At 50.3% G+C, this 27117-nt stretch overlaps 7 protein-coding genes across 7 annotated transcripts in view; 3 read left to right on the top strand and 4 right to left on the bottom strand.

Moving 5' to 3' along the window:
* LOC100906592 (prestin-like) overlaps nucleotides 1–1039 on the bottom strand; it is a 1907-nt gene extending 868 nt beyond the window's left edge. Inside the window, 3 exon segments of the mRNA XM_029111273.1 lie at nucleotides 1–301; nucleotides 412–647; nucleotides 1016–1039. The exon segment at nucleotides 1–301 is cut by the window's left edge and continues 306 nt beyond it. Coding sequence (XP_028967106.1) covers nucleotides 1–301; nucleotides 412–647; nucleotides 1016–1039 — 561 coding nt within the window.
* Nucleotides 1040–6311: 5272 nt separating this feature from the next.
* Nucleotides 6312–8514, top strand: LOC100906305 (CDP-diacylglycerol--glycerol-3-phosphate 3-phosphatidyltransferase, mitochondrial). The gene is made up of 6 exons (XM_018639276.1): nucleotides 6312–6810; nucleotides 6891–7023; nucleotides 7107–7329; nucleotides 7449–7965; nucleotides 8049–8230; nucleotides 8319–8514. The coding sequence occupies exons 1-6, from the start codon at nucleotides 6697–6699 to the stop codon at nucleotides 8512–8514; spliced, it is 1365 nt and encodes a 454-aa protein (XP_018494792.1). The 5' UTR covers nucleotides 6312–6696.
* Nucleotides 8515–8903: 389 nt separating this feature from the next.
* LOC100906160 (sulfate transporter) lies at nucleotides 8904–12456 on the bottom strand. Its single transcript, XM_003742672.2, has 10 exons — nucleotides 12041–12456; nucleotides 11559–11744; nucleotides 11210–11451; nucleotides 10957–11121; nucleotides 10619–10854; nucleotides 10067–10508; nucleotides 9795–9971; nucleotides 9560–9685; nucleotides 9345–9431; nucleotides 8904–9212 (listed from the first exon to the last, which is right to left on the bottom strand). Exons 1-10 carry the CDS (start codon nucleotides 12237–12239, stop codon nucleotides 8904–8906), a joined length of 2169 nt encoding a protein of 722 aa, XP_003742720.1. The 5' UTR covers nucleotides 12240–12456.
* Nucleotides 12457–13764: 1308 nt separating this feature from the next.
* Nucleotides 13765–15557, bottom strand: sta (stubarista 40S ribosomal protein SA). The gene is made up of 3 exons (XM_003742637.2): nucleotides 15519–15557; nucleotides 14782–15192; nucleotides 13765–14336 (listed from the first exon to the last, which is right to left on the bottom strand). The coding sequence occupies exons 2-3, from the start codon at nucleotides 15142–15144 to the stop codon at nucleotides 13785–13787; spliced, it is 915 nt and encodes a 304-aa protein (XP_003742685.1). The 5' UTR covers nucleotides 15145–15192; nucleotides 15519–15557; the 3' UTR covers nucleotides 13765–13784.
* An 828-nt stretch (nucleotides 15558–16385) lies between these two features.
* On the top strand, nucleotides 16386–19134 carry LOC100906014 (BTB/POZ domain-containing protein 9). Its single transcript, XM_018639286.1, has 4 exons — nucleotides 16386–16480; nucleotides 16872–17088; nucleotides 17207–18659; nucleotides 18791–19134. Exons 2-4 carry the CDS (start codon nucleotides 16913–16915, stop codon nucleotides 18905–18907), a joined length of 1746 nt encoding a protein of 581 aa, XP_018494802.1. The 5' UTR covers nucleotides 16386–16480; nucleotides 16872–16912; the 3' UTR covers nucleotides 18908–19134.
* A 1035-nt stretch (nucleotides 19135–20169) lies between these two features.
* Samtor (S-adenosylmethionine sensor upstream of TORC1) lies at nucleotides 20170–21917 on the bottom strand. Its single transcript, XM_029111272.1, has 6 exons — nucleotides 21695–21917; nucleotides 21290–21544; nucleotides 21069–21164; nucleotides 20753–20950; nucleotides 20421–20632; nucleotides 20170–20328 (listed from the first exon to the last, which is right to left on the bottom strand). Exons 1-6 carry the CDS (start codon nucleotides 21783–21785, stop codon nucleotides 20170–20172), a joined length of 1011 nt encoding a protein of 336 aa, XP_028967105.1. The 5' UTR covers nucleotides 21786–21917.
* Nucleotides 21918–23444: 1527 nt separating this feature from the next.
* Nucleotides 23445–26971, top strand: LOC100905867 (uncharacterized protein KIAA2013 homolog). The gene is made up of 8 exons (XM_029111279.1): nucleotides 23445–23836; nucleotides 23965–24074; nucleotides 24292–24543; nucleotides 24684–24906; nucleotides 25018–25309; nucleotides 25390–25559; nucleotides 25669–26066; nucleotides 26210–26971. The coding sequence occupies exons 1-8, from the start codon at nucleotides 23757–23759 to the stop codon at nucleotides 26521–26523; spliced, it is 1839 nt and encodes a 612-aa protein (XP_028967112.1). The 5' UTR covers nucleotides 23445–23756; the 3' UTR covers nucleotides 26524–26971.
* Nucleotides 26972–27117: the final 146 nt, after the last annotated feature.

Genomic DNA, 27117 nt, shown 5'->3' with positions numbered 1-27117 from the left:
AATTAAGAGCGTGGAATTAATCAGGCTCACGAGTTGGGTCCGGTCACCAGCGAGAAGTTGTAGCGAGCTTCTCGGAACCGAAGCCCCGGCGGGGAAGCAGCCGAAGACTGAGCCGAAAAAATTGCTGATGCCAAGAGCGAAGAATTCCTGATTAGGTCTTATCTCGTAGCCTCTGTCGCGGGCCCAGATCTTCCCCAAGGAGACGGTTACCGTGAAGGAAATGATGGCGATCAGAATCGAATCCACAAGGATGAACTTGATGAGATCGATGCTCATCTCCGGTATTTTCGGAGCCAAGAAGCTGGAGTCGACCGAGAAACAAAGACGATTCTGAGACTTCCCCGGAATTGAGCTTCATTCGAGCCATCGATAGACATTTGAGCCCGATGCTTACGATGTCCGCGATCTCACCTGTTTGGTATGTCCAACACCGTGTCGAAGCCATTGTTCTTGACATCACAGGCATTTGAGAAAATTACGCAGATTATGACAACGATGATCTCGATGAGCAGCGGCATACGGAACTTGCGCAGGAGGTAGGGATCGACGAAATGTTTCACTGCCAAGATCACCAGGATCACAATGATCGCCAGCGATAACGTGGGTACATGTGTCCGACCCATATCTTTTAAGAAGTCGATATGAGTCTGCGAAATACGAGTTACGAGACAGATCACGCAGTTGGCCCAGAATCACACATCGGGCGACAGCCACTCCACACCCCGATAAATCCTCATGATGCATTCATGGAATCCTACCGATCGAACACGGTCATTTGGGCGAAAGTCAAATGGGCGGATAGACCATTTGGGTGAACTGCCGTTTGGGCGGATTACCATTCGGGCGGATGGCCAGTTGGGTGGATTGCCATTTGGGCGGATGGCCAGTTGGGCGAAATACCAATTGGGCGGACCGCCTATTGGGCGAATACCGTTCGGGCGGAGAGCCAGCCAGGCTGTGAGGGATGGATGGGAGAACCCGATATGAGCAGGCTAGTCTTGATATCGCCTCGCACCTGTGATATCCTGAAATGAATCATGTCCACTACATGAAACGTCCTAAGTCCACTACAAAAAAAAGACGACGAAGTGAAACCTGTCTGTTGTTCTCCCTAGAAGATACCGATCCAGGCTTGTGGGGTCATTTGTGAAAGCCCTCGCGGAGAGCTTTCAGAAAAAAAATATGAGACCTCACTCCCTCTCTATCCTGGAAGATTCCGGAGCAGATTTGAGTTGAAAAAAAATGTATTTTCAAAACATCCCAAATCCCAAGTCCAAAGACACATTTTTATTTTGAAGACACACATAGAGAGGGAGTAAGGTGGATCTGGCCAAGCACGTGAAGCAACTGTCGAGTGAGGCAGACTGGCCTCTCTGGAAGCGAAAAATGGGGGACATTTTGGATTACCATGAAGGCACGTTGGGAGTGTTGGACGGACGTCTGGTTCGACCGGATCCGATTGCAGAAGATGCGACGCTCGAAGCTCAGAAGGAGCCCAAGCAGAAGAATGACATGTACCGCAAAGCCAATAGCTATGCCAAGACACTCATCTCGGGAGCGGTCGCTGATAGCGTATACCAGAAGATCATGAATAAGGAATCAGCGAAGGATGCGTGGGACGCATTGAAGTTGTTATTTGAGGCATCGTCTCACGACCAACTTTTCAATATTTGCACTGATTTCTTCGCATTCACTTGGTCGATTGAGAATGACGTGTCGACCCACACCGCAAAGCTCTCGAGTCTGTTCAATGAAATCAATATGGGACTCCGAGCTAGGAAGGAGAATCCTCTACCAGATCTGCTGCTGGTCTGCGAAGCACTCCAGATTTTGCCTCCGAAATTCGGGAACTTTCAGTCAGGCTGGATGCTGATCCAGAGACACTGACAAAAATTCGGAGGATCTCGTTCATCAACTGTGTATGTTCGAAAGAAATTTCAAGACGGCGCCGGAGCCGGGAAAAGAGGAGGCGCTGCCGGTGGGGAGAGAACGGCTGAGGAAGCCTCACGGCAGATATGATAGACAGCCTCGGTGGAAGAATCAAGAGTCATCTGATCGAAAGTCTTGCTGGTATTGCAAGCTGAGCGGGCATTCTATGCGGGAGTGTCGCAAATGGATTGCCGATGGACGGCCGCGTACGAGCAGGACCGCGAATGAGTTGGAAGTCGGACGAATGACTCTGGCACTCTCGCACGAGATTTGTGAAGCAGCGGAAGACTCTACTCGTTGGTGGGTTGACAATGGAGCAACTCAACATGTTACGCATGACCCAGAGTTTTGACGTAGAACTACGTCATTGCGCTCGTTAGAGGGGCCATCGGTGAACACCTCGCGTGACGGAAGTGACCGTTTTTTGTCAAACAGGAATCGGCGTCAAAAGATTCGGTAAAACTGTCTTAAGGTTGGAAACCTACGAACTAAGCTCGGCATTTATGTACGCGACTCGTTGCGCACCCCCGTTTCACACAAAAGCTTCCCCACTGAGAGCACCGGAAGCGCGCGAAGAGAAGTAGAAATTCTAAACTGATCATATGGCGCTTGGCGTTCACGGTCTACTGCATTGGCTCCCTGGTGGGCTGGATCAATGAATGACAGGTCTTCGAGTGCGTAGCGCCTTTGAGCGGTGGCATAAGTTCGCGGAAGTGAGCGAGAGAATCGAACAATTATTGAGATGGCCAGAACTTTCGAGTACTCGAATCTTGAGATTGATTTTCCTTCGGCAATGTGGCTGGGAAGACTCCCTTCGAGCTCTGGATGCACAAGAAGGCTCGGATCCGGCATCTCCGTGTTATCGGCTGTCCATGCTATGCGCATATCTCTGACGAGAAACGCCGTAAGATGGACAAGAAAGCGGTCAAAGGATATCTCGTCGGGTATGACGGAGGTGAGAGGTACAGAGTGTACTTAAGAGAGGAACGTGGAGTTTTTCCCACCAGGAACGTGAAATTCCAGGAAAGTCTCTCTGGTTGTGAGGTGCGGATCAAGCTACCGCTGAGAAATGGTCATGACAGAGAAGAAATAGAAGAGAGAGACACTGCGAACTACAAACCGGAAGACTCAACCAAGAGAGAGTTCAAAGAGGATCAAGAGGAGAGCGAAACTAAAGGGGAATAGTCCGGAATCCAGAAACCAGTTGCGGCGCCAGCGGGAAGCTTTGTAAGCTATAGCTTCCTAAGCCTCTGGAGTCGGGAAAATTTCCTAAAAATTTTCCGATCATAGATATGTTCCATCGGTTTCGGAGCATTCAGAATGCTGCTGTCGATCATGCAGGGTTGAATTTCTCGAGGTCACGAGAAAGACTTGATCGCGCACATGCGCTTGGACGCACTACACGCACGCAACCCCAGAACGGGGGTTTCCTCTTTCATGATTGGTGATACCCCAGCTGATATCCGTCATCAACATCTGACCGAGAGCTGAGAACTTCCAAATCAAATCGTGGACGAATTCGCCAAAGGCAAAGATCGGAGAATTCCCCTGGTGTTATGACTGTGATTCAAACGCTTAAGTTAGTCGTATCTCAGCTCGTCGCTAGGAAAGTAACATAAGACGGAACGCGGAAGGTCTCCGCTGTTTCTACTATATAATGTACAAAGATATGTATCATTGTATGCATCTATGCAACACTAATACTTGCCCTATAAAGCAAATCTTTGTGTCCCCGAGCGCTGACTTCCTCGTTCGGAGGAAGCTGTATCCAAGAAAAATTCAAGCTTCCCAAAAAAAATGGCTGGCGCCGCCACTGCCAGAAACTGACAATCGAAACCTTCGAGAGGAAGATGTAGGAGATTCATCTGATGAACAAGGAACAAGCGATAGGAGTTCCTCATCACCGATCAAGGATACCGCGACTGGAGTGTCGCAGTGGGGAAAGTCGTTTCTGAGGAATCCTCTGCAGATCGAGAGACCAGCTTACTTGAATGATTATGCTACCTGCGTGGAAGTCTACAACATTTCCGCAGCACCGCAAACATATTCAGAAGCGGTGCAGAGTGAGAGGAGCGTAGAATGGCCCAGAGCAATGGACTCGGAAATGGCATCTTCGAGAGAGAACCAAACTTGGGATGTTGTCGAACTTCCGAGAGGTGCCAAAGCTCTGCCCTGCAAATGGGTGTATCGGGTCACGGAGAACGAGGAGGGCAAGATTGACCGATATAAGGCTCATTAAGGGGTTCAGGCAAAGATACGGTTTCGACTTCGAAGAAACCTTCAGTCCCGTGGCGAAGTTGGCCACAATCCGTTCGATTTTGAGTGTGGCAGCTAACGAAGGGCTGTATTTAGGGCAGTTCGACGTCACGACTGCTTTTCTCTACGGAGAACTGGAGAAGGATTTCGACATCAACATGCAGAGCCCTGAAAGCTACGAGACTCCACGCAAGGTATGCAAGCTGAAGAGAAGCCTTTATGGTCTCAAACAAGCTCCACGGTGTTGGGTTAAGAGGTTGATTGTGTACATCAAGAAGCTTGGCCTGGTCCAAATTGAAGCCGACCCGTGCCTTTTCATCCGGGACACCGACAAGGAGAAACTCGTCCTAGCTATCTATGTGGACGACGGGTTGATGGCAGCTTCGAAAAAGTCCACGTTGAAGGAATGTCTCGAAGGACTGAGGTTGGAGTTCAAGATAACTTCGAAGGACGCCTCGTATTTCTTAGGACTTAAGATTGAGAGGCAGCGAGACTCCATTAAGGTCAGCCAGGCGTTGATGGCAAGGAAGATTTTGGAAAGGTTCAATTTTGTCGGTTGTAGACCGTGTCTACTCCAATGCTCAGCAAGAACTCTTCTGAAGCGGGGGAAGGAGAAGTTGATGATTTTAGTGCCGAAGATGAGTTATCAGATTCAAACAAGTTCGCGGACAGACAAGCCGTAGGGGCTTTAAGGTACCTAATGCTCGGCTCGCGTCCTGATCTCGCGTACGCGATCGGAGTTCTGTCGCGGAAACTTGAAAATCCATCCAAAGACGATGTGGTGAAGCTCAAAAGAGTTCTTCGCTTTATCGCGGGTACTTGTGACCTCGGGATTGTCTACACTCGAAAGGGGTCCCCTGCCGCACTGGAAGCGTACAGTGATTCTGACTATGGTGGTTTTGCTCAGACGGGTAGCTCCACATCAGGTGTCGTGGTCAAGTTCGCAGGTGGATCCATCAGCTGGATGAGTCAGAGACAAAGCTCCGTTGCGACATCTGCGACCGAAGCGGAAATAGTTGCCGCAAGTGAAGCAGCTAAAGAGGTTGTCTGGCTTCGACGTCTCTTTTAGAAGATAACGGAGTCGGATATCATTCCGACGCTGTTCGTGCATAACTCGGCCGCAGTGAGGCTTTCCGAGATCCAGATCCAGATTTTTACCGGCGCACGAAGCACATAGCGATTCGGCATTTCTTCGACACGGAAATAGTCACCGAAGGCGATCTCAAAGTGCAGCAGATAAGCACCGAAAATCAGAGAGCTGATATTTTCACGAAGGCACTAGGAGCCATTCGTCATCAGTTTCTCTGCAAGACGCTAGGCATGACAGCTTAGCAAAACCTTCGATTCGTCATGTAATGAACAAGGAAAAGTGTTGAGTCTATCGTTCATGAACGACGAAGTTTCCCTTCTATACATAAATAAGTCTTCCATAGAATAAATTATACGGTTGCTATCAGAAAACGGAGCTGAGTAGTACGAGCAGCCTAGTCCTCAGACAAGTTACCCCAATAATTTTGAGTATATTCCATGCAAGTGCACCATCTACCATCAACCTCTAGATGACAACGTCAAGCACCACTCTCATCGAATCGATGGAAGAAAAGAGGCTTCTCTGCCTGGAGAGACGATCGGGTGTAATGATGGGATTCCAGTTTCCTCGTCCTTCAATTATTAAGTAAAAGTATTCCAGTACTTCGGATCCTGATGTTTCCTCAAACAGGGCGGATATGCTGAAATATGGAGTTCCCGAACTGTATTCTTGTTTGTCAGAAACCACCGAAGCATATATCTAAGCCAGCTGTTAAATAGACACAATCATACATTTCTAGTTCAGAGACCTAGTTCCAAAACTCGGGAAATTCCGGATGTAAATCTAGTACGTTCACTCTCTCTACCTACTGGATCCTTGACAAAAATATTATCCTATATATTCAACGAATAAACGAATAGAGTTACTCTCTGCTCTGTGACCACAGAATTGGAGTCCTTTCAGAAAAGTCCAGCGCTGTTTCCCATCTAATATTCCGAGCTCTCGCCGGGAGTGATTCGGAGAGAATCGGGAATTTTCGGAAAATCATCAGCCGAGGATAAGGATTCGAATCCGAGGAGAACGAGGTCCCACGAGCCACGAGTGTTTTCCTCGCCGCGGCTCGCGCAGTCGTCGTCTCTGAGAGACATCAGCTGATCTACATAAGAGGGCGGCTTCCATAAACTTCCCGCAACAATCAAATGTTGTTTCTTGAGTCCGGAATTCGCGATAGAGTTCTTCTCGCAAAGATCCCACCGATCGAAGGAATCAACCTGGACGGAAGCGCTTTCCGGACTGCTCAGACCGTGCTGAAACGACTCCTGTCGAGGAAGATGATCTGAACGAATGACATTGCTCGCCCAGACGAGGTTGGAGCGTGCGCGAAAGCTCCCACTGAGCTCTCCATCCGCCACGGCTGCGAGCTGCTTGTGAAATCCAACCCCATCAAGTGACTTATCGCAATCCCTCGAAGCTCGAGCAGCATGAGTGTTCTCAAGGACTTTCGTTGGTTGTCGGAGTTCGGTCCAGTTTTCGGGATACACGGCGAGAACGTGCAAATCATAAGCGAGCCGTGTCAGTTCTACAAAACTTTGAACGTGAGTCTGCTGAGTAAGTTCCTGAGGGGAATCTCGATTCGATGTCGTCATGCGATCGTTCAATCTTTGCTCGGTTTCAGTCCTTAGCGCTGGAATCGGAGAAGCGAATCGTCTTAGCGGCGTTGTATCTCGGCACCGGTGCCCTCGAACAAAATTTAGTACAGAACATACGCACAGCTGTAAAGAACAAACCACACAGTCTACAACTCACAGGTGAGCCCGCGAGATTGCAAAGCGGAAGGCCGGAGAGCTCGGGGCAAGTCAGTCGATGATTGAAGATAGAATTCACGTTTCAGTCCTCCTCGATTATACCCGAGCATCTCGCGGAGCTGATGTTTCGTCGCGAACAATGTTGACCCCTCTCATCGGGGAATTCGGTCCGAGAGTCCAAGTAAAACTATATCACAGCCCGCGGCTTCGAGGTCTACTCAGATGGTTGCTCCCACAGAAATGGAATGAAATCGTCGGCCTACAGCACATTAAAGTATACGTCTTCGACAATAACGTTCTCTTGAGCGGGTGAGGAAACCGTGAGGATTCCCCCGAGAGATGGACGTCGAGAATACGACGACATTGCGATTATTCCATCACTGTCAAGAGGCTTTTTGGAGCTCGTAAGAAAGATTTTCATATTGCAGTGCCAACTTGAGCGATCAGTACTTCGAGAAGCGCCAAGACCGGTACTTCTTGTTCAGAGACAGTCCGGGGTTAGCTGATTACTACACGAATCTCGTCGAGTCAGTCGGTCGCGTCTCCTTCCGGCTCGATGCTTCGAACCAATTGAGTTTCACGAATGACCAAGATGTCCATCCGTACCTGCATTCATTGCGGAAATTTGTGTCTTACTCGAAACAGCTTCTGGCTGAGTTCACGGAGCCCAATGATTCATTCGACGAAGCAGAGCCGTACGACACACATGTGTATCCTCTTGTTCAAATGAGTCAGTTACAAGTCGGGAATGACCTAATCGTCACGACGAGGATGCTGGAATCATTTTCGGAGGGGAGCCGTGTCAAACTTGGAACCGGATATTTCAACCTCATTCCCGAGTACGAGGAGCTGATCACCAATGGACGAGCTGCGTACGACATTTTGACTGCCCATCCAAAGGCAAATAGCTTCTACGAAGCTCCTGGCGCGATGTATTACATTCCGGTATGTGTTGTAACATCCCAGATGATGATGACGGAACTATTGTGCTTCAGGATTGTCGTATAAAATCGCTGTGATTCTCGAAGGCAATGTACACACTCCTGCTCAAGATGTTCTTCACGAAATCGGCGCCAGCACGGAGTCGGGTGAAGCTCTGGGAATACGAACGAAAACACTGGACCTTCCACGGCAAGGGTCTATGGTATTACGCGCCAGGACAGCTGAGACCGAATTCGACAATGATCGGCTCCCCTAACTTCGGTTTCCGGTAATTATACTAATTCTCCAGCAAGGCTCCCCCCATGAGTGATTCGCCTTGATTGCTTGTAAAACCTTATGCGCCATTCTGCCTGCAGGTCCGCTGGTCGGGATCTCGAGTCACAAGTGGTCATAGTAACAGAAAACGAGGATCTTCGCAATCGCTTGGAAGCGGAACAGGGAAATATATTCGAACCTGCGAGTGAAGTGTCAAAGCAAACTTTCGAGGAAAAGGAGCGCTCTGTACCCATGTGGCTCCATATCGTAACCAAGTTCTGCCGAAGTTTTTTCTGAACTCGTTTGTCACCAAAGCCAGTCTTAAGACGACCCCGAGGCTCCGAGTGATCATGGATCTTGTCTCAATGAAGACGTCGGTTGAATCGGAAGCGTTTTCACCGGGCGCGGACTCATTATCTTCTCCGACGATACTCTTTCAGATCATGAAACGCACCATCGGAAATGAGCTCAGAGTGCAATAAAGTCGAATCAGGGTCGAGCTCCAAGTCGTAAATCGCATTATTGTCACGCGTTCGTTAGAGTAATATTCTTATTCTAATATATTCGTTTTCGGTCCAGAAACATTCCGCTCATAATTCCGACGTCTCCGACTTCTCATCAGTCGGACAATGTTTCACACGGCCACTTGATGCACAGACAGGCATCAATTAGCGTCGTCATATCTCTCACAATGCAGCAGCATGGCCATTCTCGTCTCCGACATCGACTCTGTGCTCGTATGCAGAGGCAACGGTCGCGAGGCTATCGGGCCCGAAAGTTTCATTGAATGAGGCTTGTCGTCCAATAGACGCAAGATGTCGATGATGTCCCCGATGGCTGTCATGAGTGTGCATGACGGCGTCGTGCAGGGAGGGGAAGAACTGTGTTTCCGGTATCTCCTTCGTGACTCCTGCCTTCCTCAGAGTCGATAAAACTTTTGGGGCACAATCGGCGATGAAAATCGCGACCCCGTCCGTGGTGAAGGTTTCTGCCAACTGCGGGAGAGAAGTTCTCTGCGAGTTGTAGATTCCACGGGGATCGTTGCTGTTCAGATTCGCCTCCCTCAAGATATGGAGCGAGGTTCAAACTCATATATTCGAAACGCGAGAATCTCCATTGGGTCTAACCTGTCGTAGGAAGAGAGCGAAGGAGCCATCGATGAAAGTCACCCGGGAGAAATCGAGGACGATGTACCTCACCGGCTTGTGGCCCATCTGTGTATTGAGAGGGGGTAGAATTCTAGTAGAAGAATAGAATCCTACTACGTGTTTTGACCACCGTTCCGATCCACCTGATCGAGAGGAAGCATCGTCTTGTCTATATCAAAGCTCGTTCCCTTCACCTGCTCGTGTTTCAGTGTGTAGTTTGGATCGGATTTCCGCAGGAGCTCCGATTTGAAGAAGTCCGTGTTGGCGAAGTGGAGCGGACCGCCGTATTGGAATATCTTCACTCCAGGTACTTCACGGGACTTGGAATAGCGTGATCGATGAAAGAAGAAAGCTTCTCTCCTCCCCCCCTATTCGCCAAACGCTTTCACTTGATCGGAAAATTAGGGGTCAGGCCATGGGGAATCTCACCTGGGCGTAGAGTTTCAAAGGGACGTAGTAGTCTGAGTTCGGTGTATTGCCCAAAAGGAACGTTTGCGGTGTTTGTACTTTGTAGACGAGTGTGAGCAAGGAGAAAACGACTCCGATGACGAGTCCATTGACCACATCGATGACCACGGTCGCGAAGAAAGCAACCAACCAAACATGCTGAAATCCATAACTCGAGTCGGATCTTCCTCCCAGAGAGCGAATGGAAGGCTCGGATTTTTCATTCGGTCTGAGAGCGTACCATCCATACTCACGCCGTCTATGACTGACAACCTCCAAAAGGTTTTGAAATCCCGAACTTGCATGAAAATCTTCTTCAGGGACACAACGATGATTGCGGATAGGGTCGCTTTCGGTATCCCGATCAAAAACTTGCCGAGGGCGAGCACCACAAAAATTAGGAGCGTGGAATTAATCAGGCTCACGAGTTGAGTCCGGCCACCAGCGAGAAGTTGTAGCGAGCTTCTCGGAACCGAAGCCCCGGCGGGGAAGCAGCCGAAGACTGAGCCGAAAAAATTGCTGATGCCAAGAGCGAAGAATTCCTGATTGGGTCTCATCTCGTAGCCTCTGTCGCGGGCCCAGATCTTCCCCAAGGAGACGGCTACCGTGAAGGAAATGATGGCGATCAGAATCGAATCCACAAGGATGAACTTGATGAGATCGACGTTCATCTCCGGTATTTTCGGAGCCAAGAAGCTGGAGTCGACCGAGAAACAAAGCCGATTCTGAGACTCCCCCGGAGCTGAGCTTCATTCGAGCCATCGATAGACATTTGAGCCCGATGCTTACGATCTCCGCGATCTCACCTGTTTGGTATGTCCAACACCGTATCGAAGCCATTGTTTTTGAGATCACAGGCATTTGAGAAAATTATGCAGATTATGACAACGATGATCTCGATGGGCAGCGGCATATGGAACTTGCGCAGGAGGTAGGGATCGACGAAATGTTTCACTGCCAAGATCACCAGGATCACAATGATCGCCAGCGATAACGTGGGTACATGTGTCCGACCGATATTTTTGAAGAAGTCGATGTAAGTCTGCGAATTACGAGTTACGAGACAGATCACAGCAGTTGGCCCAGAATCACACATCGGGCGACAGCCACGATAAATTCTCATGATGTATTCATGTAATCATACCGATATTAAGAGGAAGGGACCAGTGTATTTGGGTAGTTTGATTCCAAAAAGTCCTCCCAGCTGTGACGACCCGATGTGCACCGATACACCAGCAGTAAATCCGGAGACGAACTGCTCGCTAAGGAAAACGCTCAAACCTCCCATGTTCAGTACACCCATGACGAGCTGGAAAGAATATTGACCTGATGACAGAGATGCATCGGAGCCGCGATGCTCTCCAAGGTTCGTAGCTTATTCCCTCTGGACATCGGACCTGGAAAATTCCGACGAAGAATGCCAGCGTCGTGACAACGGTAACGGCGTACTCATCCCCATCCCGATCGAACTCCTTCGATGCCCGTTGTACGACGCCGGATGTCATCACGCAAACTACCGCGAACGCTCCAATCGAGTTATGACGCGAAGTGCCGAAAATCGAGTACATTAACATGGGGAAGATCGCCGTGTAGAGGCCGTTGATAGGGTTCACCCCTACGAGAAGTGAGTAGCCGAGAGCTGCAAGGTGGATGTGGAGTTCTGAATTTCGCTTAGGAATAATTCCGCGATTCAGCATATCTGCAGTTCGTCCCTGAGTTTTATGAATGAATCGCGCCGAAGCTCACTCTGAGGTACATGGAAGATGGCCACTGTGAGTCCACATATGACGTCAGCGAATAGGTCCGCTTTGATGTTATAGTGGCCCAGCCAGGTGATGATCGGGAAAAACGCCAGGAGCCGAGTTTTGATGTTTCTCGAGGAAAGTTTCTCTTTGGCGACTTTCTTCGCCAGAGCGGACTTCGTAGGCTTCTCTGGAAGGAAGCTCTGTCTCATCGTACTGAGTGTATCTGATATGAACCAGGGAAAGGGAAATGATCCCTCGGGATGAGATCAGCTCGGCGGATCTTTTACTCCCGAGAGTCGCGTCGGGCATGAGGGGCTCGAGTACGTCGTCGTGATTGTAGCTGTCAGTCTGCTTCCGAGCCGTTTGCCGTGATACAGTTGACAACCGGGAACGGAAGGCGGACGCTTTCGGTTCTAGATGTGACCTGCTGGAGATCGTGCTCGAAATCGGGTATCCGGTAGGATCAGATCCTCTTGCACTGACCTTTGACAATTTGTTCGTGGAAGTCATTGAAGTTCGGCTGATCGAAAACTGGCCTGCATATAGGAGTCTCCGAGCTCTCCGAGCAGCATTTCCTTAGCTTCTTGAAGTCTTCTCCGCTGAAGTTATGCTTGCGAACTCCATCGTGGCTGTGGTGTTCGTTTGACTGGATGATCCTGTTTGCGAGTTCAGAGAACTTCATGACCGAAACTTTTCTACGGTAGTATCAGATGTGCACTACGAGTGAATTCCTTCCACGCATGATTGGCTAACAGCACTAATTTTTCCAGAAGCAGGTCTTAGAAGAGAACACGACGTTTGGAAATCTTCATTCCTTTCTTCTACAGTTCTTTCACGTGTCGTAAGATTCTCGAACCTCCCTTCGCGCGTTTTTACAGCAGGTCAAAGATGACCGGAAAGAGAAACGTGAGAGATCATTGAAGCTCAGCTGATCGTTCTGGGCTCGCGGATTCACTTCATGTGAGACGTGCACTGTTGTTTTCCTCTCCAGAGTTCCTTTTTTTGTAGCCGGCAGTGAAAGCCGCGAATCTAGCCTCAAGAATCACTCACGTCTTCGCCATCCTTTTCGCGTCGTGACCCAAGTTCGAAAGGAGAACCGAACGCTGGATAATGCTGACTGGGACCTTTAAAACATTTTGATAGCTCTCCCGAAAGCTCATAACGTAGTCATAGGTCGAGAATGTCAATCGGGCACTTGATCGTGATCACTGGAGCTAGAAACTTTTTTGTACCGGTGTTGTACCACAAATACCCATGCCTTCCTCGACAAACTCATTCCGATTGTTCTTGCCCATTATAGCTTGACCGAGCCGGAATCCCTAGCTAGCCAACCGAGAAACCAAACGGGGATTCCGAGAGGAGACCGTGGCCCGGGTATGCTCATGAATAAACAATCCACGGAAAAAAATCCATCGTCGAACAATATGGGATTGGTCTCATGATCTGAGGCGCTTTGGAGGAAAGCTACGCTGCCGAAAACGCTTCGGAACGCGGACTCTTGAGCCTCCGGGTGGCGATCATCGCAATGCGAATCTCAATCGGCGGTATCGAGATCATCTTCGTGAATGATCAGCTCAGCGGTACCAGAATCAACGTGACCTACCCGACGGCAGCTCAGGATTCCTGCTCAGTGGCGTGCCCAGGGGGGAAAGGGGCCTTGCCCCCCCCAAGATCTCTCTCCGGCCCATGGGGCTCCATGTCGAGGCTCACCATCATCGGTGATGTGCCCCTCCCTAGGCGATGGCTCTGCCCACTCCCCCTTCCGAGCCCAAAAAAATCTGGGCATCCGCCTGTTCCTGCTTGGGTGGTAATCGGAGGGATATCAAGATCTCTTGTGATCATGCCAAGAAAAATATCCACGGAATCCTAGAAAGAATCATCGCGGAGTGCTAATTCCGTGACATCTTTGAAGACATTTGCGTCGTCTCTGAAACCCGGGGGTATCGCGGAGCCCACTTTGAGTACTTCTTCGAGTGGGGTCGCAAATAGAATGAAGGACTCGACGGAAGAAGGGTTATGATGTGAACGTATGGTCCGGCGGGGCCTTGCGTCGTCTCTGTCTCCCGTCGACTCCTGTCTCCCGAGCAAACTAGCCGTCCCGTCCAAGATTGAAGCTACGGAATGGATACTCGAGATCAGACATACACCGAGTGCTTAGCATTCAATTGGGAATCTAAGTGGACTCATTGAGAAGACATGAAATCGAGTTCTTCAACCAATTGGTTTATTAGAAGTCCGCGGCTGGAGCTTCAGCAGCCCAGTCGGAAACCTTGGAAGCGCCCCAGTCGTCGGCAACGGCAGGCACAGCGGCGGCTGGCACAGGGGCGACTACACTCACTCCTGCGACAACACCGGCCGGAGCAGCAGCAGCAGGAGTGGCCCAGTCGTCGACGATAATAGCCTCGGGGGTGTACTCGGTTGTGAAGTCTTCGGCGGTAATCAAAGTCGCAACCGGTCCGGCGGCTTCAAGCGCAGCCTGTTCCTCTTTCTTAGCCTCTTCGGGGTCGCGGTAGATGAACATGTCGACCTTCGTTTCCCATGGCATCTCTCGAGGGACAGAGCCGCGCATGCGGAGAACCTCACGAGTGAGGAGCCACCACATCAGACCGATGGATGCCGCTCCCTTGTTGTTGCAGGGAATCGCGATGTCGACGTAACGCAGGTTCGAGTCGGTCTGGCAGAAGGCGATGACGGGGATGTTCGAATACGAAGCCTCCTCGATGGGCTGGTGGTCCGCTCCCGGATCGCAGACGACGAGGAGACGGGGTTCCTTGAAAGCCTGAAAAGAGGATGTTTCGATTTGAGGAGCGGAAAGCATGATTCCGAGCGGAGACGGTGGCCGAGTTCCATCGATAGATGGCGAATCTCCTCCCAATCTCGGGGAATTGTAGACTCCTACACTACGGCGAACGTCAGATAGTGCCTCACGGCCGGACGTCCGCCAACTCTCGAGGCGCCTCCTTCTGTCCGAATAATCTTCGACCTCAGAACGAGATTTCGGAAAATTCAGGAGGACAGAAGGTTCGTGTTCCATTGGAATAACACATCGTGCATTTGCGGAAAGCGCGTTGCTAACTCAACCAATGGTGGGACGACATGACGATAATCTCTTCGGACGGCGGTGATTTCGTCGAACGTTCCTCGTATGCCGCTGTCGTTCAGTTTCTAATTGCGGGAGTACCATGATGATTTGTATCTTAACAGTAGCGACTGAGGACACTCACCTGCTGGATCTGATTGGTGAAGGTACCAGGGGTGTAACGTCCAGCGATCGGAGTGGCACCGATGTACTTGGCGAACTTCAGGACGGCTCGCTGTCCAAGAGGCTTGGACTCGCCGGATGAAGACGAACAAGCGATGGCACAGACGTAGCTGGCATCCTCTACGGCGACGATGGCACGGGCCGCGAGAAGGATCTTCTCCCAGGTTTTGCGGAGATCGATCAAATGAACGCCGTCGGAACGTCGTTTGAAGACGTACTGCTCCATTTGGAAGTTGACATTGGTCGAACCAATGTGAGTGTTGGCCGCCAAGAAGTACTTGACGTCCTCTTGCTTCAGCTGAAGATCCTTGTTTCCTTCCGACATCTTTCACAGAAGTTCACTTTGAAGGCGATGAGTAAAGTCAACTTCGCACTGGAATAGGAACTCTCCTAATTAGTTATGAGCGTTTCGTCTCCCCTTAGACCGTCTGGAAACCGAGAGCGAGAGACAACTTTGTGGTTTGCGCTTTGAGATCTGCGACGGGGAAATTTTTCGAGCCGTGGAACATTATGTTCTGCTTCCACGTGGTACACTAGAATCACACGCCGCGCCGGCTTTTCGATGTTTTCGGGGCCAGGTATTCGGATCGATGTCGTCCAGGAACCAAGAAAACGCTCCCGTTTGTCGCTCACGCTCCATCATCGAAGGTCGATTCAATCTATAGAATAATTCCACAAAAATATGCGAAATCTAAATACCTCGATGCCACTTGGAAGGCAGCTCGGCAAAAAAGGACCAATACATGGCTCGCAAGATGGACGCTGACTGCTTCCCGCTAAAACAGCGGGCGGATCCGTGACCGCCTAGCCATGAAGACGAAAGACAAGGACCCGACAATTCTTTCACAACGGAACGTCCTCTCCTCTGCTTATAATGATCGATTCAAAAATATCTGCCCGTTATGAATGAATCGAAGGAGCATACAGATGGCTTCTGAGAACACCCGTCCTCCAACCACCTTTTGCTCTCAGGGCGACCGCCGTCATCCATGTGTCCATGTGGCCATTACTCCTTACGAGTCCTCCCAAATCAAACGCGAGCTTCGTCTTGAATTTCCGCCATCACGAGTGATTTGATTTCTCAATTATTCGTCCTGGGGAAGCGGAATTCCGCAGGTGATGAATGGTGAGCATGCAGACGAACCCCAATGGTTCAAGAACGCGCCCTCCCCTCGATCGTGACGACCGGGGCTTTGACGCAGCCATGCGGAAACACCCTCACTCCCTTGGTGGACGATCTCGACCTTCGTCGATGGGAACTCACCACGAGCAGTTAGCGTCCCAACTGTGGTTTCTGTGTGGGGAATGTGGTTTAAAAGACCGATATATCTGACTCGTGATTTGTGATAATGTGCAGGCGGTCATAAACATGAGCACACGCCTAGGGGGCTCTTGCCGACGCTTCCGCCACGGGCACTCTGCGTGGCTCCAGGAAATCGAGATTCGTCTTGATGACTAGCAAGTCTACAGCTCGGGCAAAATGCTCGACGTCTCGTAATCCAGGCGCGCGCCATCTGTCGACGTTCGAAGTTGACCGCCACTACACTATCGCCGCCTTCATCGGGGACACAGCTGATTGTCTGCAGCTGAGTGAGAAGTGAGAAGGATCTTCACTCGTTTTCGACAAAATTGCGGGAAATGAGCGGAGACTCGGAACTGTGGTAAGCTCAGATTTCTGATATCGGGCTCGGAATTTCATTCGACTCCTCTGACTGGTGTTCTGATTCGTCTTCGGGGATTTCCTCTGGGGTGCAGTTGCTCTCACGCCACAAGGCGCTCCGCTAATTGCAACACCGCGACGTTCAATGTCGAAGTCTTGATTCCCCGAGGCTCCTAGACAGCAAACCGATTCGGCGCAACGAAGTATTCCCGCTCATGATCTTGTCGGGAATCCGATATCTCCCCAATTTGATGACCCCGAGAGTTCAATTTCTCATTCTGAGTTGGACACCAGGGGCTTTCCTAAATGCTCCGGAGGCTTCGTCTGGGGACATTTTGCCGCTCCGAGTTCGCGGGCTACTATGTAGTTTACAAACTTAGCTATTTCCATAGATCAGAGGGCAGTGCCCAGCTGACACAGAGCCGGCATCCCAATGAGCGACCAAAGCGACTCTCTCAAGCACTCGGAGGTGGAACACTCCAACCATCTTTCGGAGTGCATAGGCAGCCTCCTGTTCAGTGCCGAGTACTCCGACGTCACCTTAATCGTTGAAGGCGAGAGTCTTCCGGCACACAAGATCATCTTAGCCTCGTCGTGTGATTACTTCAGGTATGACAGCTCTCGACACTGACGCTAAGAATGAGGAGAATCAAGATCATTAGAGTTTTAGTAAATTAGGAGTCCTGTGATCAGTAGGTCTAGCTAAACTTGTTCGTCTATCTCGAAGGGCTCTCCTCTTCGGAGGAATGCGGGAATCATCTCAGAGGGAAGTCGTTCTGCAAGATGTTCCACTCAAAGCCTTCAAGCTCCTGCTCGGCTACATCTACACCGGACACCTGACTCTCGGGGGAATGAAAGAAGACGCGATCTTGGAAATTCTCGAACTCGCGCATAAATACGGCTTCGAGAAACTCCAAACGGCGCTGTGTCGATATCTCCAAGAAATTCTCTCAGTCCGCAATGTGTGCACCGTTTATGACAAAGCGCAGCTCTACAACATCGATCACCTCATCAAGACTTGTTGTCGCTTCATCGATCGGCACGCGGGCTCCATTCTCCAAAGCGAGGCTTTCCTCCAGCTGTCTGGCACGGCTCTTAAAGAAATGCTATCCAGAGACTCGTTCTTCGCAGAAGAAATCGAGATCTTCGGCGCCGTCAAACGATGGTGCTCGGAGCGTGCAGACGACGAAGACAATGCGGACATCCTCAAAACGGTTCGACTGCCTCTCATTGCCACTGCCGACCTCCTGAGTACTGTGAGAGCTTCGGGTCTGATCCCACCGGATCGCTTGCTCGACGCAATTCAGAAGAAGACCGAGAGCCGAGATATCGATTTGAATTATCGAGGCCTGCTCGTACGGGATGAGAACATCGCCACCGCTAGCCATGGAGCCTGCGTGATCACGGGTAGCCCGAGCCACGACCTCCTGGAGCCGAAGATGTCCCGGAGCTACGACATCGATCGGGGATTCACGAGACACTGCATCGAGGATGAGAAAGGCATCACCATCGAGCTCGGCCAGCCCTCGATCATCAACCACATCTCATTCCGTCTATGGGATAAGGATCCACGCACATATTCGTATTACGTCGAACTTTCCATGAATCTCGAGGATTGGTTTCGAGTCATCGACCATTCGACCTATCCGTGCCGTTCCTTGCAGAGACTCTATTTCGAGGACCGAGTAGTTCGTTACGTCCGAGTTGTTGGAACCCATAACGCAGCGAATAACCTTTTTCATCTGGTGACGTTCGAAGCCATGTACACGGAGATGCCATTCAAGCTCAGTCAGGGAAATTACGTTCCCGAAGAAAATGTAGCTTCTGTGGAGAGGGAAGCCTGTGTGATAGAGGGCGTCAGCCGAAGTCGTCACACTCTCATCAACGGCAACTTCACAGACTACGACTGGGACTCAGGATACACCTGTCATCAGGTTGGCGCTGGTTCAATCGTCGTTCAACTCCCACAGCCGTTCATGGTAGATTCTATCCGGATGTTGCTGTGGGACTGTGACTCCAGATCCTACTCGTATTATATCGAGACTTCCCTTGACCTGCGGGAGTGGACTCGGGTGGCGGATCGGTCTGCGGAGCATTGCCGCTCCTGGCAGATTCTGACCTTCAAGCCCCTGCCGGTGGTCTTCATCAGAATTGTGGGCACCGCCAACACGGCCAATGAGGTAAGATTCCCTGCCGCGAATATAGCTGATTTCCTATGCTTCTTCGAGGTAGTGAGAAAATATCCTTGCCGTACCATCAGCCGGCTTGAGTTGACGGGAACTTTTCCTCGAATCGTTATTTTTCCTTCCAGGTATTCCATTGTGTACACTTTGAGTGCCCTGCTCAAGTGCGAAGTCTCGATGAATGTCCAGCGAGTGGACGAGAAGTCATGGTAGGCGCTCCTGAACAGATGCTCTCCCTTGTTTGAAAAAAGGAACCGATGAAAATGGCTGTTTGACTGCGCTTGGTTCCAAGCCTCTACTCGAGGGCAGATGGATGTCGATCGATCGCCCAGATAGTATCAGCGAACTAGTGGATCTGCTTTGCGGTAGGGCGTGTCCGGAACGATGCGGATCGGATGCACGCACCGACCTTAGGTTTCCGACAACTAGCGGCTCACCCCAGTCCATAGAGGAAAAGTTCAGATACATATACTCGTTCATTGAGGAAGAACTCGCACCCGAGGAATTAAGTATGTGCGTTGATGTTCCGATAGGCGTTACGATACTGCAATATGACCGGCTTATTAGCGAGTTGCTTATGACAGGGAATCGCGCTCATTTCCCTCATCCATCTGCGTCCTACTAAGGAAAACTGGTTATGCGAGAGATTTGCATATAGAAAGCGAGTTTTGTTCCCCCGAGAGGTCTCTCGAGTGGGATTCGATATTCGACGTTTGGGCGCCTCGCCCGATTGACCCAGAACAAGTTTCGTGGCGTTTGGAGACTCTGATGCTGGAGGATTGTTTGCTAGCACTGAATACAGACTCGCATGCGGACTCGGCAAATATACGACGAAAAGCTTCCTCACTTATTAGGCAGTATTGTTATGCCTACGATCTTCTGGATGACCTCTACAAGTAGAATGCGTTAGAGCAGTTGCCCCAAAGCTTTTTGCAGAAACTGACCTCGGTCTGCTCAGAACTGTTCCGAATTCATTAGACTGAATGTTTTTCGCCTTTTTATGAGACATCCTACGTCCTCTTAGACGTAGGTTTAGGGTTCATTGGTTTTGGGAAGACACCCAAGAAACCTGGCTCCGGTGTTCTTTTTTTGCTCCATGGACCAGGAAGTCAGGCCCTGAGTTTGAGGAAACAAGTAAAATGCCCTCGACGCGCTTGATTTCTTTAGGTTAACTAGATCGAAGTTTACTCTTGTTCATTGAAACCACAGACCTACCGATGCTTATGCCTTCGAGAATTTCTGGTGGTTGCTCCTTGTGATTATTAGGTATATTAGCCCTTCCTTACTCCCATCTCGGATTTTCCGATATCTGTGATTACATGTAAATAAAAGTTCACGTTTCGCGAGAGCTAATTTCCATCATTCCATCGAGAAGACATATTTGATACTCCGAGAACCGATGCCGAAGAAACAGCCGAGCGGATCAATATTCTGTTTTTATCGAATTTCGCCGCCTGTGTTCACCTCATTCTACAAGAGATCGACGCAGAAATAATGGAGTGGACATTCACGATCCCGGAAGCTCGTTGAACATCAGAGCGTCATGCTCTTGTTCTTCGCTTGAGCGCTCGCGTATCGGGTCCGGCTCGAACTTTGAAAGGTAGTCTAGCTTGTCTTGATGTATGAAAAGCATCGGCGAGAGTCTGTCCGTACAGCATTCGCACATCTGCAACCATAGAGCTCAAATCAGTGGAGAGTTGTTCAACGAGGGTGGTCAAGCGTTTGAACGTGAAGCAAAGTCTCGTACTCGCAACTCACCTCATCAAAGCTGTGCTCACAAAGGTTTTTGAGACTCATGATTGTCCTCGAAATCCTACAAAGTTTGCGAAAAGCTAAACAATGGAGGTGGTCGTGTTTGGCATAAGAAATCCTGTCGAATCCCAGTTGGGACAACGCGTTCCGCCAGCTTTTGACCATATCCTGATTCTTCTGCTGATGCTTCGAGTCGGGCGTGACCACAACCAAAATACCTGCGAGAGATCGTTCAGATCGTAGAGATGAGGAGCTGAGCGATTCATGAGGCTCGATTAGGTGATAAATTTTACTGTGGCCGGAATGGGCTCGCGAACGTAAAGTTCCACTTGGCGTACCATCGTCTCTGAGCACTCGATACGCTCGGTGCACGGCGGAGAGTCTCAATCTAGAGTCCGGCAGATACTCCAGCAGGAGACTGAATATCACCGCGTGGAAGTAATTCGATGGGAGACACTTGATGCAATTCTCGGACACGACGAATTCATTCCCGAGAGGAACATTGATGAAATCACATTGGAAAACTCCCTGGGTCGCTGTAATCATTCATCATCTCATTTTCATCGTCGTCTCTCGTCGTGCGATCATTCGCACGTGCCAGCGAATGCTCCCTCGGTATAGCTCCCGCGCTCAATCCGTCCGGGGTTTCCTCACCTGGGCAGAGATCTATCGCTGTGACATCGAATTTGAACCTCGCGAAGGGGTTGTAACAGCTTCCTACGTCCAGAACTTTCAGCTCATTCTCGGGAACTGATTTTGGGAGAGTTTCCTGACAAGAGGAGTATTGAGCCGGTCAAAATCATGATTCGGCCCATTAGCAATAATTGATTCTGTCATTCTACCATATTTTCCCTGTTGCTTCTTCGTCCCCGAACAGCTTCCGAAGCGATCCACCTTCTCAGGTGCGCTGGAGATCGAGGAATACTTCCGGTGCATTCTCCGGAAAACTTTCTGTAAGCCTCCTCCCATGAAGTAGTTCATGATCACGTTCCCGATGATTTCGATTCTGTCCCCTCCTGCGGATTTAGAGGCCCACACCTCTGTCGCCAGGGAGTGCATGGCTGAGGCATATTTCGAACGCACGGGATCCGCGTTGTGTTCTTCCCATATTTTCAGATAGGAATCCGGATCTGAGAAATAGTCATGGAAGGAGATCTAGACTTCTTCATTCCCATTTGCTTCGGTGGTAACTTCTGATTCATCGTGGAAACCTATATAATTATCTCTTGGACTCTGCCCCATGTATAGCCGAAGGAGATCCCTTTAACAAATTATTATACCTTTCTGAACTTTGTAACGCAGCTCTTCGTGAACGTTTCGTATGGCAGCGACGAGTTCCAGCTGCCGACTTTTTCCCTCGGCGCCATTCATTATCGTATGCCTCAGAGTTGCTAGCCGAACTTCACAGTCGCAGGTATATATGCCTGACTGCAAAAACGCAGGAGGGATCCTCGACCAGCTGATCTCCCAGCGTCAAAGATAGTGCGACTATTCCGTGGTGACACCCTGTGTTTCGCGGTTTCGAAGGTAAACCATCAAAAGCACATGACCTTCAATGACGCGATGGAGTCATCATCCAGGCGTCCAGTGATGAAGTGGAAGGGAGCTACAACTTCTGTCCTACATAATACGAAATAGCCTGCCAATGGCCCTCTGCCGCGATCCCGATGCCTTAGCGTCTTGTTGGAATACGGATGTCGCTGATTTTCGCCACCACGGCTCTATGCGTCGTCAGATGTACGAGATCACTCGCATGGTAGGCCGGCGTTTCGCGGGGAGAAGTGTAGGGAAACTCTGCGCGAGACTCGATCGACTCCAAGATGTGTTCGGGAAAGAAAATGATGCCTGATGATCTCTGCCTGCGAACCAATGGAGTGGGTTCTCCCTGCAACAGTCGATCTGTTGCAGCGAAGCCGAGTATACCAGCGAAAATAGGAGTGAAAGGACCGATGGGGACATCCAGTCTCGTATTCGGTGATCTCCGAGCAGCTTAATCCGTTTTATCATGAGCAGATACAGGGATGATCTCCTATGCTGTGTCATGGAGGGTTCTCACTATAGAGCGCCGGGAGTCCGCGCGGATGGATGCACGAGGCGCGACCGAAAGTCCCCGTCTTGACGGCCGAATTAACTCGCGACTCATTGCTCTCCGGATACGCGCGAGCCTTTTCAAGGACCCGCATTATTCTACCGAGCCTCTCGGGAGCATTGTGCTCGACTTCGAAGTTCCTCACGTCGCGTCGACAGTTTCCCCGCAGCTAGTGTACACTCTGTGGTATCATCGAAAGACTTCCGTGAATCCCCACAAATGAGTAATAGCTCTAATCGGAAGGTCTCACCCACGAAGGGTTCTCGAATAAAGACTCATTCTCCGCATTGAGGTGAGATCCTGCGCACGGACGGATCACCGTATTCACGGGAATCCGCAGTCAAGCTGTCTCTGGGCTGCTCTGCGGGGAGGTGCGGGAAGGATGTGCGAAGAGGAATCGAAACGGATTTCCTCGACGCTACCCCCGAGAAATCCCGGTCAATATTATCGCGGTCAATGATTAACAGAATCGAAAATTCGACTTCGGAGGTATCTAGGGGGGGAGAGCGCCCAGATCTTGCTCGGGCTCTGGGGAAAAATCATCAGCAACATTGTACGCATACTGTCCCAGCGAAAGAATGAATTTTTCGTTCTTCGCATTCCTTCTGAGGATTCCCGTGCACATGCCTCTATTATACGGTTTCTCGAGAATTCGCGCAAGCTCATGAGCCGAATCGCTTGCCAATGGGCACTGGATGTACCACAGAATGGAAGGAGAGAGCGTTTCGAGATAGAGCAGGAGTGAAACAGTCTGCAGCTGCTGATGTAAACAGAGAACATCACAACAAAGAAGAATTGTGATTCCTTTGATTCCGAGTTCTCTGCGGAAATCCTTTTTCAGCATGATGACCAATAGCTGAACTCTAAGAAAGACGTTTCTTCGTTGTATGTAAGGGAGGCTCCTTTCTGTTCGCGGAGAGTGTGCTTTTCCTGTGCGACGGTAAGTTCTGCGGCTCCTCACCTGAGAGCAACAATCAGAATCTACAGGAGGGAGCCGTCAAGTTATGGTCATGTCATATGACCAAGCCCTGACTGGGGACTCGCCAAACCCTTGCGGACATGTCGAATTAGATATCCTCAAATTGTGAATTCGAAGAGAAAGTTCTGGAGAGCGGGGGAATTCGTCGCAAATAGCTGACGCGAACCAACATCGAGCCAGTGTACGACGCCGGTCAGCCTGTCAAGTTTGAGAAGAGCGCGAGCGCAAGTACGGTCTCGAATGAAATATACGCGGTGACGAGTCCATAAGGCCAATGCGAATGTTTCAGATGGAGCGTGTCAGGCGCATCGTTCGGCGCGGGATCATAGACATTGTACCATTCTACAGTATGATGTGAGCCCTCCCGTCACGTTACCCGCAACGCCTCTTGACCACTTGCGTTCGAGTCGGCATGATCATGTTGAATACGAAGCGTCACCGTGTCGACCGAATCCTCCAATACTGATAGTCTCAATTTCCAGAGTTCGGCGACGAGGATTAGCATTATGCCTACTTCTCACTATTTTCTTCCTCCTATATTCGGCGCCTTCAATGTTCCGCTACGTTCGGCGGAGAGCACCTTACATAATGAGTGAGTGCGTTTCTCGAATCAAGTACTCATTTGTAACTCTGGCTGGAAAGAGGCGTGCCGATATATTCGACCGTCGATGCTTCCCCGAAGGACGCTCCGAGAAGTTCCCATCGGAAGAGAGCTCCTTCCCTCGTCTGACATTTGAGTCATCAGCGGAACCCTGCCACGATTCCATTGCGCCATCTGCTAATTTTTCTCGCTCACCGTGTCTCCATAGATCCCAGCTTAAATGCGATGATGATACAGATCGAGGATTTCGAGAAGGATGCTGCCAAATTCGACGCTCACATCCAGCGCACTTTCGATCATGAAGATGTGCCTTTGGTTCCACTAGTAGGGAACGGGTACATCGGCTACGAAGCGTCGAGCGATCAGCTGCTTATATTTAATGACCGAACGCTTTCAACCTTCCTCCCGTTGTCTCCAGTAGCTCGGACAGCTTCCGAGAAAGAAGACGAAAGCAATCACCGTGAGTTTCCCCAGGCCGAGCGTATGAATTCCAGAGCCTCACTTTTTCTCCCAGGCGTTAACTGAATCGGAATAGATTCGAGGACCCTGAAATAATTCCCAATAATCGAGCCGTAAACTGAAAATTCCCCGTCGTTCCAGTCACCCATGTGATCCACTTTCTGAACGGGAAATTAATCAAAGTGGAGTCGCACGATGTTTCGAGCAATCAATTCATCATCCGACACGATGTCTTGGCTCACAGAAAAGAGAGCGGAGTCTTGATACAGGAAATCAGTATCAGCAACGGTGGCAGAGATGACACACGTTTGGACTGGCAGCAGAATTTGAAAAATCTGCAAGCTTTCGATGTTCGCAACCTCGGGTGAGTCGGACACGCTTGTCATGCTACCTCACTTTCAGCACTGGGGCGTCCGAGCTGCTGGTCGGATCGAGGTCCTGAGGGGAACTTTCATGAGAGCTTTGTTCCATGCAGTCGTCGGATGGGAGACACGGATCACATCCAGATCACCGGGAAAATCGCTGTGGGGAAGAAGTTCTCCGCGTTCTCCCTGATTGCTCCGAAACTCAGGGAAGTCTCGGTCGGGTCCAAGAGCGTCAAACGACTACAGCTCGTGTCCGTGTTGCAGTATTCAAAGCTTGTGAACCTTCAAGAGATCAAGGCTGCTCAGCTTAACGTCGAGAATCAAGCCAAAAAAGAATTCGACAGGGTCATCGCCCGAGATGTCTCGAGTTTGATAGCTGAGCATAACGATGCTTGGCAAAAGGTGCGTTCGATTCCCCGCCATCGACCTATCGATTTTTCCAGAGTTCTCCGCCTCTAAAACGCAGAATTCTTCGCGTGCAGGTGTGGAAGTCAGGTCTTTCAATCTCGCTGTCTAAGGCAGACAACGCCCTCAATGGTGACCGAATAAATGCAACTCTGTACTACGTGCTTTCGAACACGCCCAACGCTCCAACGGAGAAAACTGATCTGGCTTCACTGGGCAAGCACTGCTACAAGGGCCATCACACTCTGTGAGTTGACACCGATCAAATTGGCCGAGGGAAGTACCCCCGCGTACGATCGGAGACAATATATTGTTATCGTCAAAGTTTGAGAAGAGAATCTCTCGAAATCTTTCAGGAACGCGAAGACCCTCTGGCCGACCGATCTCAGCAGGCCGAATGTTCTCCTGAAAACTATTCATTTATGGCAATTGACCCTCGCTAAGCGAGGCTGTGAAGATCTGGTCATGCGGGGAGGTCCGCACGGTGCCATGCAGGCAATGCTCATGAGTTTCGGGCAGTTCTTCTTCCACGAGGGTCACCTGGAGTTCGCAACGCCCCCCGAGGATCTCCACCGAGATTTCCACTACAGGAACCTCATGCTGTTCGGAGCTGATAATTGGCTCAACGTCAGCGTCACTGTGAACAGCGAGAACAAAGCTGTGCTCACAGTTCACGCGGACTCAAACGAGGAGGTGTATGCGTGCGATGGAGGCTGTCTCGACGATCCCGTCACCATCAGGTTCGTACAAAGCCGTGCCTGATAGAAGTCTGGCACCTCCAACCCCCACCCCTCCGTCGAAAATTTCGCATCCGGATCGATCCCCACCTGCCACTTCAATGTCTAGTTCTCTCGCTAAGATCCGTTGTGTTATTTCGCAGCGTCGTCGGTACCCAAGTGGAACTACCAGTGAAGCGAACGCTACCCCCCACCGCGGTTCTGTACGTTGCTCGCAGTAAACAACATCTAGAAGAACTGAAGCACACTCTTCATGTACACGAGGTCGTTGAAGCTCCGGCCCATGAAGACCACCTCCTCGCTATGCATCGCGAGGGCAACCAATTGGGCGGGCTGCCCGCTCTGTTCTGGGCCACGTTCGCTTTCCTAGTTGTTTGTTTCCATTTGTTCCTAGCCCGGATAATCTACAACGAGTATTTCGCGAAGAGTCAGTATTCCTATTCGGGATTGGACTCGAAGAAATACGTGGCTTGATTTCTCGCTATCCGATTACTTGCTGTGAATCTGTGCCTCCCTCAAGTTACGAGGTCTAGATGGCATCCAGACGTTGAGGGGACCGGAGTCTGATTATCTTTCTATTATGGAGCGAAATTGGATCGAGCGGGAATTCCCATTGGCTACTAACGGAGCGGGGATTCGTTCTCTTCTCCCTTGCGCTGGTGGTTTCTGTCCCACTCCACCGGAGCTGAGCTACGTTTCAAGCTTATTTGTTTTGCATCTCGAGAGTAGCGGAACGTCGGCTTCTGGACGTGGCGGATACCTGGTGATATTTTCTAAGCATCTTATTCAGAGAGAGGGGGAACCCATCCCTCAATATCGAGTGTACTCCGACTTAGGTGCATTTCCAAAGGATACGCAAAGTTGTAAATATCAATGTAAATAAACCGAAGATTCATCGAGTGCGAATGGTGGAGCTGTACGGTCTTGTGAAACTCCTGGGACATAACGCATTACTCCACGAAAATTACGCATCTGACAAATCTAACTCCCGAGCCCCATGTCGTTCTTTGATTTTGGAGTCCTTACTCCGGAAAATGGGTTACCGCTAGGCTGATGGCTCCCGAACGC

This window comes from Galendromus occidentalis, unplaced genomic scaffold, assembly GCF_000255335.2.
Source record: "Galendromus occidentalis unplaced genomic scaffold, Mocc_1.1 scf7180000077428, whole genome shotgun sequence".
Taxonomy (NCBI): Eukaryota; Metazoa; Arthropoda; class Arachnida; order Mesostigmata; family Phytoseiidae; genus Galendromus; species Galendromus occidentalis.
This window is presented reverse-complemented; position numbering and strand designations above follow the sequence as displayed.

Excerpts from the sequence above, each read along its gene's own strand:
- LOC100906014 (XM_018639286.1), top strand. The coding sequence starts at position 16,913 with ATGAGCGACCAAAGCGACTCTCTCAAGCACTCGGAGGTGGAACACTCC. Across the intron at positions 17,089-17,206 it reads TCGTCGTGTGATTACTTCAG|GGCTCTCCTCTTCGGAGGAA; the intron begins GTATGACAGCTC and ends TCTATCTCGAAG. Across the intron at positions 18,660-18,790 it reads CCGCCAACACGGCCAATGAG|GTATTCCATTGTGTACACTT; the intron begins GTAAGATTCCCT and ends TTTTCCTTCCAG.
- LOC100906160 (XM_003742672.2), bottom strand. The coding sequence starts at position 12,239 with ATGAAGTTCTCTGAACTCGCAAACAGGATCATCCAGTCAAACGAACAC. Across the intron at positions 11,745-12,040 it reads CCACGAACAAATTGTCAAAG|AGAAGCCTACGAAGTCCGCT; the intron begins GTCAGTGCAAGA and ends GCTTCCTTCCAG. Across the intron at positions 9,432-9,559 it reads ACACACTGAAACACGAGCAG|ATGGGCCACAAGCCGGTGAG; the intron begins GTGAAGGGAACG and ends CTCAATACACAG.
- LOC100905867 (XM_029111279.1), top strand. The coding sequence starts at position 23,757 with ATGCGAATGTTTCAGATGGAGCGTGTCAGGCGCATCGTTCGGCGCGGG. Across the intron at positions 24,075-24,291 it reads GAGAGCACCTTACATAATGA|ATCCCAGCTTAAATGCGATG; the intron begins GTGAGTGCGTTT and ends GTGTCTCCATAG. Across the intron at positions 26,067-26,209 it reads CATCAGGTTCGTACAAAGCC|TGGAACTACCAGTGAAGCGA; the intron begins GTGCCTGATAGA and ends TCGGTACCCAAG.
- Samtor (XM_029111272.1), bottom strand. The coding sequence starts at position 21,785 with ATGAATGGCGCCGAGGGAAAAAGTCGGCAGCTGGAACTCGTCGCTGCC. Across the intron at positions 20,951-21,068 it reads AGCGATAGATCTCTGCCCAG|CGACCCAGGGAGTTTTCCAA; the intron begins GTGAGGAAACCC and ends GAATGATTACAG. Across the intron at positions 20,329-20,420 it reads GTGAGCACAGCTTTGATGAG|ATGTGCGAATGCTGTACGGA; the intron begins GTGAGTTGCGAG and ends CTATGGTTGCAG.
- LOC100906305 (XM_018639276.1), top strand. The coding sequence starts at position 6,697 with ATGAGTGTTCTCAAGGACTTTCGTTGGTTGTCGGAGTTCGGTCCAGTT. Across the intron at positions 7,024-7,106 it reads ACACAGTCTACAACTCACAG|TCCTCCTCGATTATACCCGA; the intron begins GTGAGCCCGCGA and ends TTCACGTTTCAG. Across the intron at positions 8,231-8,318 it reads TCCCCTAACTTCGGTTTCCG|GTCCGCTGGTCGGGATCTCG; the intron begins GTAATTATACTA and ends TTCTGCCTGCAG.
- sta (XM_003742637.2), bottom strand. The coding sequence starts at position 15,144 with ATGTCGGAAGGAAACAAGGATCTTCAGCTGAAGCAAGAGGACGTCAAG. Across the intron at positions 14,337-14,781 it reads TCACCAATCAGATCCAGCAG|GCTTTCAAGGAACCCCGTCT; the intron begins GTGAGTGTCCTC and ends TCCTCTTTTCAG.